Consider the following 10,816-nt stretch of genomic DNA (forward strand, 5'->3'; position numbering starts at 1 on the left):
AAATGGGTAAAGTCATTGTACAACCTGCTATTGCGGAAAAGTGGTTAAATCAATGTGGTACTGAAAAATGAGGTAGCTCTTTCATTTTTGACATTTTCTTGGGTTCACTTTCTTTTCATGGGATATGTGCAAAGTGCTCCATTTCCATGGCAACATCACATTTGAGCATTTAAAATACCCATTTACCATCCCCCAGCCATTCCATTCCAAGCGAGGCCAAGCACATACCCATCACAAAAAGACAGATTCAGATTGTCAAATTCTAGGCTGTTGGTATGACTTCTGGTGTAAGGTGGCAGACAGGACACAATCAAGTGATGCATCTTATGCTGATGTTTGGTTGAAGGCTAGTCATGCTGCAGTTTTAGGACCAGTGCAATACCTGGGACACAGATAGGGTTTAACTGGGACACAGATATTGGGTTTTTAACACTAGAGCCTGCATAGTTTATTCTCTTACCACTCCACCTTTCACTCCATGGATACAAAGTCTGATACAAAATGAAAACAAATGTCTTAACAAATTATTTGTTAAAATACAACAAACATTTAAAACAATTCCGAAAGGTGCAATGTTTGTTTTATTCTACAACTTCTCAAGAACTAAAACCTAATGTTTGAAAAGGAGGAAAACCAAAAAACAATATCCACAAAAAGAACAAAAGATTGAACTAGATGAATGAAGCATTCTCTGTGAGAAAAGATGGCATGACGTGAGAGGGAGTCCAGTTAAGTATGACATATTTCAGCAGGTCCACAAGCTACCTGGACGCGCTGAGAAACGGCAAAAAGCACCAGTCAACTATAGTCATCTAGGAAAGGAAACCTACTTACAGTTCAATGAAAACATTGTTTTCATTCATTCAACACCTGAACACGCCCCGCATCATGTGTAAGACAGCCCTACAGCCAACGGTGTCCACACAGATCAACCAGGTAGTAGGGATGTGGTACATGAGGCGTGTGACCTGAGGGGTCAAAGTCAACACCAGCCTTAAAAGACACCGAGACTCCCACTTCCGCCACTCATGTCCAAGTGAAAACAAACCAACATTTTCTGAATTATATATACTTTGTTGAATCATACATATATATTTTCCCCATATATTTTGTGATGCATGTCATATTTATAAAAATGTTTGCTTCCACCTAAACCACCAACATGGGTATTTCAAGGTCCATTAAATGTCTTGATTCTTCTGTAGGGGGGGGGGGTCTTTAAAGGACAGCCAGTCTCATCTCTTCCAATTCATACAAAAGAGTGAAGACAGCCAAGTGTGTCCTTCCTGTCTCTAGTAATAGTCTCTGAGCCAGGTTATAGACAGCATGGCTCTCTGCATCCCCACACATGAAACAGAGCACTTCCGGGTCTTTGGGTGAGGACTGACCCCTGCCCTGGCTCCGTGGAGTCATCACCAACATTAGGCGTCCATACCCCCAGTAACCCCCTCCCCCACCCCCACCCATCCCAGCCAGGCCTGGCCTCATGGCCCCTGGGGTGGGGGGGCGTTAATCCTCCAGCAGGTCCCTGTCCAGGTCCATGAATGGCTCATCAATGTAGCTGGCTATGGCACACAGAGAAGTCCTGTCTGAACCCAGCAGCACTGACACGGTCTCCTTCCAGTAGCTGAAGGGGATGCAGGAGCTCTGAGAGGGAGAGACAGAAGTTAGACCAACCAAGCCCAGCTCTCCAGAGAGGACAACATGCAATGCATCGGCCTTACCGAATCAAGAAACTCAAGAGCGGGTGAGCCAAGGCTAATCTCGTTCCTACAACGGAAAGGGCCAAACATGTTATCTTTATGGAGGGGGCCACACACTCACATTCTCCAAACAGGTGCTGTCCTTGTCCTTGTTGAGGTAGTGGCGCTGCCAGAAGCGCAGCAGGTTGTGGAAGTTATTGAGCAGGCAGCCGGGGTACTTCTCAGCATATTCCTTCTCTCTGAGGGCATTGAGGTAGAAGGGAAGCTTTCCCCTCCTTCTGGCCAGCATCAGGATCACCAGGCTGGTATTGAGACAGCTGACATTCTCCTGGGTCAGGACAGTGAGGACAGGCCAAGGTTAGGAGGTATGTTAGCCGGCTCATAGCACAAGGATTATTTAATTCAATGTTGTATTCAAAACATAGATTATTTCTTCAGTTCTTAAGTCAGTGAATGAAATAGAGATTACAGAAAGATAAAAGAGTATGTGTGTGTGTGTGTGAGTTCAGACCTGTGTGAGAGTCTGAACGTTGATGATGTTGACCAGCCTGAAGAGGAAAGCCAGTCTGTTCTCCACTCGGGCCATGTAGGACAGCAGACAGCACTCTGACAGCACCTCCACCACTGCAGGAGCACAGCAGGCAGCCACACATGCAGTCTATACACACTCTCCAAAACATAGTCATCCTTGAGTTTCTTCTGTCCTTCACTTTCTAGATGCACTACTTGTATGTCGCTTTCGATAAAAGCGTCTGCAAAATGAATAAATTATATAAATCGATAGAAAAAAAAAAAGAAAAAAAAAGCCTTTTTGTTTTTACCTTTCACATCCTCTGTCTGGCTTTCAAAGCGATCCAGGGACAGGACAATGCAGCGCACCAGCATGTTGGAGTCCACCAGGGAACTGTTGATCTGGGTCAGGAAGGTCTGGAACTACACAGGAAGTGCTTTTTAGGAACCATTTGACCAACACACAGGGCTCCATGTATGTTCTGAGACCCTGAGGGCTAAGGGAAGACAGGGTTAGTCTGGGTGCAGGTGCCGTCTCTACCTTCTCTTCTGTGTTGACGTATTTGTTGAATCTCTTGAAGGCATCAATGTTGAACTTCATGAGCTCCCCCAGCAGGTCAAAGTAGCTCTGCAGGACATCTCTAGACTTACAGCCACTATCGATGATGCAGAATAGGATGTGCTGTGGAGGTGAACACCAACATCAACACCAACAGTAACATCAAAACATCCCTGCAGCCATTAAACAGCCGTCGCTTCCAGGCCCGACAATACAGCAACATTAGCCATTGACCTCAGATCATAGCTTGTGGGTCATGAACACACGATGCAGGCCAGATCCTTAAGACACAGCCAGTCTTGCTGGTGCTATAGATTTTAAGTGGTGGTATACACCAAATCACCAGAGATGACATCCTGCTCACCTCCAGCAGGCCTCTCTTCAAGAGGAACATCTGGTCTGCGTAGGAGGTGGCTCCTCTGAGGAAGCTCTCCACCGCCCGCGCCTGCCAGAACCTACAACACAAGTACAGGACACTGGTTAAGCTGAGAACAACTGACCATTTCCAGCACATCACTAAGACACACCGCTGAGTAGGATACTATACCAAGATGGACAGTGAGGTGAGATGGTTATTGCTTTCTGAGTTACTAGGATGGCTTTGATTTGGGCCTTGAGACAGAATGTGGCACAGTCCTGCTTCCACATCTCAAGCTTGGACCCATGTGACGCTGACCTGAAGGAGGAGTCGGGGGGCTCCCTCTTCATGACGGTGAGCAGGCGGGTGAGGAGACCCTTCTTCCCGTCACACACCAGACTCCTGTCGGTGTTCACCAGGGCCTCCACTTCAGGGATGTTGGCCTTTAGAGAGATGGCACTCAGCTCATTCAGCTCTTGACTGTTCAGAAGCAGGTACTTGTTCCTGAAAAGAGAGGAAAAGGTTTGTTCCTGCAACGGTGGCCACAGAACTTGAAAGTCATCATGTCCGTTTGCTGAAGGTCACTTACTCATGGTGGTCACTAAAGCTCTGCAATAGCCTCAGGAACTGTATTTTAAAGGAGATTTCCTAAGGGGGGGGACAAAATACAAGTGTGCGAGAATATCAATTGCTACATTGTATGGTACTTGACTGGAAGGCAAGAAGGGTTCGATTTCTAGACACAGCCAAGTAGGGGAGGATAACTTACCGGACTGCAGTCACAGTTCTCATTCTGCCCATGCACCACGTGATTGGATGAGGTGTACTTCCTCCAGATCAGCTTGTCAAAGAGGTTGTTGAGGCCTGGGATCAGACGAAACTCAGCCAGCATCTTGTGCACCTGCAGAGGGCGGTGACATCAGTTAGACACGTCCCACTACCAGCTCCAGGCCTCGTCCTCCAGCCCTGCCCAGGGAGCCACCTCACCTGGTTCCTCTGGCGGCCCATCAGCAGCACACACAGCACGTAGAGCACCTCCACCTTGTACATGATCTCATGGACGATCTTCATGGACTGGGGCAGGCGATGTCTCAGAGGACTTGTGGCCAGGGAGCTCTCGTCTGATGACTCTGTAGGCACGAAAACCCCAAACATTCTTAACATGTCTCAGGAGACAACCAGGAGGAGAAACGGTCCCAAGAGAACAAAAGGGGTTTGAGGGCATTTAAGGGTCAGCATGGAGCCCTATCTCTGATCATACCTGTGCTGCTGTGCTCGGCCTCCTCCGTTGCCATCTGCATGAGGGCGTCCAGCACCAAGGCATTGTCCAACCATGTGTACCAGTCCTCAAGTTCCTGCAAGAAGTTGGATGTCCCCGTGGCTTCCGACACCTTCCTGGTGGCCAGCTTGCACAGGCGCTCGATGAAGCCTGGGATGTTCAGCAGAGTCACTAAGAACATGGACAGAGAAGATCAGGATCAGACAATGATCACTATCAGAGCATTAGCCTATTCAAACTAAACATTGGACCAGTGATATGGATCTGTCGCCTTCATGTCCGACTCTTACAGAACGCGGGTGTCCCTGTCCTACCTTGATTGACCTCTGCACGGGAGGGGCTGGCATTGCGTTTCTGCTGCGCGTTCTTTGCCAATAGGGTGTGTTTATCGTCATTGCCGACGTCGGGCTCTGAGATGGTGACGGACAGGATGCGGCAGAAGTTAGCCAGCTGCTGCTGGTCAAAGCTCTGGACCAGGCCGGACAGGTTAGGGATGCCTTCCAGCTGGATCATCTCCTGGAACGAAGACAGATCAACAGACATTCACTGATACTGTGGATGACGGTGATTGAACTATAACGGTCCATGTCTGGGCGCCTTATGAGCCAGGTAAAACATCAGAAAGCTGAGCAAGTCTAGCCTCTGATTTATATTTTATAAACTGCTCTAACCTTCTTGACTCCTAGAATATCCTCGATTAAAGTGGCAGTCTGTAGAAAGGTCTTCTTGTTGGTCATCAGGGTGAATAGAAACAGGACAAAGTCTTCCCTTGCTGCAAGGCTTTTTGTCACCCCTTCCGTCTGAGGATACGATGAGAGTTTGTACGGTAATATTTTTAAAGCAGTTATAACTTACTTTTTGTATAACCCATAAGGTATTGTATTTGTGTATATGGATGACAGCATGAAAAGGGCCAAGGCATTGAAATATGACCATTCAAGTCACTGACAAGCTCTCCCTTTACCAAGAATAGTAATCAAAACCCCACACATTCTCCAACTCTATGCTTTGCACCTAAACCCTCTCTTAAGTGGGTACTTACACATATGCAGCAGTTGTACAGCACACTAAGGCAGTCCTTGACCAAGTCGTCATTCACTACAGGGAAAATCACAGTAACAGGCAAGTGAAAAAAAGGGTTAACATCCCCTCTGAGTACAATCATCACACTATACGATAGTTACAAATATCAGTGTTGCTTACTTTTCAGTTTCTTTTTCTGCATTGTGAGAGTGGGCCTCATCAAGATCTCGACAAGCAGCTTTGAGAATAAAAGGGGAAAATAAAGTACTATTAAAAAACTAGGACAATCTCTTAGCTTCAAAAGACGCACTAGCGTCAAACTGGAAGCTCCCTGTCTCAAGACCAGACCAGAGTCTACTGCACAGGGCACAGCAAACTTACATCTACTCCCCCAAAGAGGTCAAAGGTGTACGTGTTGGGAAAGGTGGATTCCTGAGCTGCCTTCCTGTCCTCCGTGACAAAGGACATGGCCTCCATGGAAAGCAGGGATGATAGTTCCTGTCAACAACACAGACAAGGCATCCTTACAACAGCGCTAATATCACTGGGGACATAAGGGGTGCATTTAAAAAAACCCAGAGCATTGTTATGGTGATGTCCTGTAGGGTACCTTTAGTACGTTATGAGTGTGGGAGAGGTCGCTATTGAGGTGGCTGCTCTCATACAGTTTTTGCAGCAGCACAGGGATTCCATGCCACTTCGCCCTCATGTCCCTCTCCTGGAGCAGGGCCTCTGGAAGCTGCAACATAATACATGTTATAGCAGGCATGCTGTGGAATTTCAGTAGAGACCCTACAAGACTATTGTAATACAGTACAACACTGATAAGGGATGCTGAAACTGAAGTACATCTCATGGTACATTCACCACCGGTACAAGATGACCTGAATTAAGCTTTATTTAATCGATAATATTTTTGTGAATGGGGACAGAGTGGGCTCTAAGTTTTTTATTTGGATAATATTAGATTTGCATATTAGATCAATGTCTAACACAAACTATGAGACAGGTGTACTTTTAGCCAACCTCGACCAAAATTAACCCTCTTGATAGGTAGATTTGACAGCTGTTGTAACTGTAACTAAAAATACACCGTGAAAATACGTTTTGAGGGTCTTATAAAAATATGCCCATAGCATGCCCATACCCCCTAGAAGGGGTGTAGCCCCCGTATCCATGAATCTCTAGTGACGTCCCTGCTAGCAGCTATCAAAACTGGTATGCCATGGCTAGTGTTAGCCTACAATTTGGCTGGAAACGTGTCCTAAATATATGAACGATTACGTTGTATAAAACGTTGTGTATATACATGTATAAAACGCTATCTAATGACGTCGACTCAACCCAAATGGCACAGCAGGATCGTATCCATTTAAGGCAGATGAACAACCTATCTCACGTAAACGAATGCTAACTGGCGAGTCAGGCTATTTTCGTGAGACTGGAGCTAGTGTATTACGTAATCACCTCAGTGCTCGGCTACCTTAGCCAGCTCGCTAGGTATTGTAGCAAGTGGCCTTGCAACTCAGATGTCTGAATAATAAACCCAAATTCCAAACGGTTTATTTCAAAATCAGTTAGCAAGAGAATACAGTTACAAATAGTGCTTAAATGGCTTGTAGCTTGAACCCACCTAACTTGCATTAGTGAGCTATATAAACTATTAGTTGCTTAGCTTAGGCTAGCTAGCTCTGCTGCTAGCTCGCTATCAACAAAGACCTAGCTAGCATATTTCGGTAGCCAGGTGTTGTTACAGCATTATTTACGTTAGTTCGTTTCTACGCAGATAGTGATATAATGTTATATAAATAGTCATGAGACTGTTAATCTCTTATTTTGCACGTTGCTTTTGCAGCTAGGTGGCTGGTAGCTAGTAACTGGGGGTAGCATACGTTATCGGTCGCCTGGGAAACATGCACTAGTCAAGGTTCTAGCTAAAGCAAGTCCCAGGCTCGAATCGACCTACTCTCAGATCGTTTCATCATTAAGACATTGCGCTAATTTAGTCTTACCTGTGTTCCTCGGCTAAAACTATGGCCTGCAATCTGACTCTGCCTGATCTTTGCAATGATATTGCCATTTAGGCTCCTTCGTTTTCCTCCAGTCCAAGGGGACTCGGACCCCAGAAGCGTCGCCATTATTACTTCTTCCTGAACTGTTCCAAGCAGGAAGTTCTTAATCTTTAATCAAATATTCTCATGCTTTTAGCGCCATCTATTGACAGAGCCACGTCATCAATGGGACATAAAAGGCTATTTGACAACAAGCACCTCAGTGGGCATAACATATGAATGTATTAGTGTAGTAAACTTTAATAGATGTTTATACCTACAAATAAGGTTTGACAATTTCTTTACCAAAAAAAACAAAAAAACAGCAACATTCAACATGCAGCACAATCCTCTGTGTTCCTGTGTACAGTTCTGTGTAACCTTACATAATAATAATGGTTTTATAATTGTATAGAGCACACAAGCTCCACAGATCTTTTTTTTCTTCTTCAGGGTATTAACTGGAGCTGAAGGAGGACATAGAGGGTTCAGTACGAGCTCTGATTGCATCAGGCTTCCCCTCTTTCTCAGCCCCTTGCTGTGCTGGACAAAAACAGTGCAGTAAAATGTCCTCTGTTTCTACATGTCTACATCACTCTGTGCATCTCCATCCGTTTCTTCAGGTGTTCCAACGCACAGCACAGTCTTCACAGCCAGCATCAGTTATAAAGAGGTATGAGCTTATGGCCTCCCTCAGGCCCTCGCTCACCAAAGAGTCTTGTGAGTCCACTCTTGACTTCCTGAAAATCATTGAGCTTAAAAGAGAGAGAAACAAAAGTTTTAGTTAGCTGTCAGCTTGATGAATCCCATTACAACAGCCACCACTAATTACACTTTTGACTGTGCACAGTATCAAATTATTTATCATAATTGACGGCATATTTACATTAATAGGCAGTGTTTCTTGCTGGTCTAAGGAAAATGAAAATGAATATGTCCCACCTGCTCACGTCTTTCCAGTTCAGGGTGGGCCTCCTGATCATCCTTGGAAACAACCTGCTCACCTCTGAAGCACTGTCAGAACCCTCTATAAAGCAAGGCTCCTTCAAAACACAGCACAATCCATCTGCTGACTCTGGAAAAAGAAACAGCAGTATACCACAATGAGAGGATGCCATTGGAAATGGACATTCGTTCAGCCCCAAGACCCAATGAACACCTTACATTGAGCAGTCCTGCTGTATCATAATATATGGTTTATAGGTCAGATTTATATTTACACCTGTTGTTTGGCCTGTGTCCACCATGTCTAATATCTTTTGTACCCACCTGAGTAGTGTTCGACCAGGTGGTCCAGAGAGGGGAAGGTGAGACTGGGGGAAATGTAAAAGAAGCCATTTTGTAGGCGACAGATGCGGTAGTGCTTCACCGAGTTCCGGTTTGAGCTCGTCCTCCAAAGGATAGACAGCGAGTAGAATTCTGTGGGCAAACACAGGACAGGGTTACTTACCATCACCATCATGGTGTCTTTGTTAAAGTACAACAATTACAGTGGGTTAACTATTGACATGAAACATAAGGTTAAAGTGCCAAATTAGATGATGGCACTTGATTTGGGAGGGTAATAGAACACTAGTTCACCATTTGAAAGTGTTCTTGAAATTTGACAGAAAGTTCAGACACCACTTACGATGCACCAAAAAAATAAAATAATAGTAGTTACCTCGTTCTGTCTCACTCTCTCGGATCATGAAAGCCCCTGTGTGGTTGTTGGGCAAGGATAACAGCTCCTCTGCCTTCATCCTGCACGTCCTAATAAACAGCCATCTGACCACAGACAGAAGGACATAGTAAAACATAAAGATTGTAGGACACAGAAAAGGAACTATACAGCAGTAATACAAAAAAAAAAACAATACAACTCAAAATACAAATTAAATAATAGCACATTGATTCATTTCATTTTCTGCCTCTGACAGTCCAAATTAAACGCTGGAACTACATCTGTCATCACTCTCCACTGGGGGAGGAGTGCTTCAGTTGAGATGTTGAAAGTTGAATCGTTAAGGCAGAAATATGTAACTGATGTTCCAGAATTATTCCTACAGATGGACACATTCCACCTACATGGGCACTCCCACATATCAGTGGAGTGCCCAGATCACCCCATAATCTCCATTAGCAGTTTATGACCAGACTACTGAAATGACATCATTACCTTTTGTCTGAGGTTACATGTGTAGCTTACAGAAGCTATGGTTGTTATGTAAATTGATAGTAGTAGACATAGTGACTGACCTTTTTATCACTTTGGCAGTGTAGTCACTGGGGATGTAGTATTCCTGGTCTGTTGTTGTTGATCTTACCATACAGAAATCCCCATCACTGTAGACAGAGCAGTCCCTGATCAGTCAAGAGCCCACCATGTATAGTGGACCACTGTTAGGTCAAGCATGTTTGTAACTTACTCTGATATTACTGTGAGCCTCTCCCCTGTGTGGATACTGTGGCCTGAGACACCATGAGATGGGTAATTATAGAGGGACACCACCATGTGATCATCTGGAAGAAAAACATGAACCATAAACCAGGAACTTCACCGGTTCATAAAGGTGCTACACTACAATATGATACATTTCAAGTACAGCACATTGCTATGCAATGATACGGGTCTATATTGTTTAGAGGAGATTAAGCTGGGCTTGATTTGAGACAGCTTGGACTGAAACTCACCCAATGATACAGACTCCGGTATGTGCTCCAGTTGGGCTATGTTAGTTCGACATTTGATTGGGCAGGTTCCCATCTTTGCCTGGTTCTGTACAAAGAAAGGAATTATAAGAGCTCTCATCATGATATGATATAATTAAATTGGTATTCCCCCCCCCCCCCCTGGTATAGTGTACATTTACTTCCAAACACCAGGCTATATAAGCAAGACATATCATGTAAAATTGTATGGTTAATTCCATACACACTTCCACTTTCCCAGTTTTTCTCTCTCAAATCATATTCAAAATTTGTCGCAAGACCAAATAAATATCTACTCACTCTGTTGAGACAGCTGGTTTTAGATCCACCCCAGAGAAGCTGGTTTCTTCTTGCCAAAGTCCTATACCGATACTAAGATTATAAATGTCTGTCTGTCTGCATACTATGTCTGCATGTTCATCTTCACGTGTATTACCTAAACTGGCTTCTCACACATGCCTCCTGAACAGTCCAACTAAATGAAGATGTGTCCCTCCTCTGTTTGGTGTGTTTACGTAGCTGCGGTGAGCTTTGATGAGAACCGAAGACTGCAACTATCTCGATGACGGAAGGCTTGATGTCATACTCCGACTGCTTCCTGTTATGCTACACACCTTGACACCCTCATAACAGACAAACTCT

General features: G+C 44.8%; 2 protein-coding genes across 2 annotated transcripts; both read right to left on the reverse strand.

Annotated features, from left to right (window-relative positions):
• Positions 1-1,072: 1,072 nt before the first annotated feature.
• trpc4apa (transient receptor potential cation channel, subfamily C, member 4 associated protein a) lies at positions 1,073-7,608 on the reverse strand. The gene is made up of 18 exons (XM_047025182.1): positions 7,445-7,608; positions 6,043-6,171; positions 5,814-5,930; positions 5,613-5,670; positions 5,452-5,507; positions 5,081-5,209; positions 4,724-4,925; positions 4,392-4,580; positions 4,118-4,260; positions 3,900-4,031; positions 3,720-3,778; positions 3,449-3,634; positions 3,137-3,227; positions 2,755-2,895; positions 2,525-2,636; positions 2,215-2,327; positions 1,825-2,031; positions 1,073-1,647 (listed from the first exon to the last, which is right to left on the reverse strand). Exons 1-18 carry the CDS (start codon positions 7,568-7,570, stop codon positions 1,510-1,512), a joined length of 2,328 nt encoding a protein of 775 aa, XP_046881138.1. The 5' UTR covers positions 7,571-7,608; the 3' UTR covers positions 1,073-1,509.
• A 95-nt stretch (positions 7,609-7,703) lies between these two features.
• sla2a (Src like adaptor 2a) lies at positions 7,704-10,713 on the reverse strand. The gene is made up of 8 exons (XM_047025183.1): positions 10,475-10,713; positions 10,157-10,241; positions 9,892-9,985; positions 9,722-9,808; positions 9,147-9,250; positions 8,753-8,902; positions 8,426-8,558; positions 7,704-8,238 (listed from the first exon to the last, which is right to left on the reverse strand). Exons 2-8 carry the CDS (start codon positions 10,227-10,229, stop codon positions 8,103-8,105), a joined length of 777 nt encoding a protein of 258 aa, XP_046881139.1. The 5' UTR covers positions 10,230-10,241; positions 10,475-10,713; the 3' UTR covers positions 7,704-8,102.
• Positions 10,714-10,816: the final 103 nt, after the last annotated feature.

This window comes from Hypomesus transpacificus, chromosome 9, assembly GCF_021917145.1.
Source record: "Hypomesus transpacificus isolate Combined female chromosome 9, fHypTra1, whole genome shotgun sequence".
NCBI classification, from domain to species: domain Eukaryota; kingdom Metazoa; phylum Chordata; class Actinopteri; order Osmeriformes; family Osmeridae; genus Hypomesus; species Hypomesus transpacificus.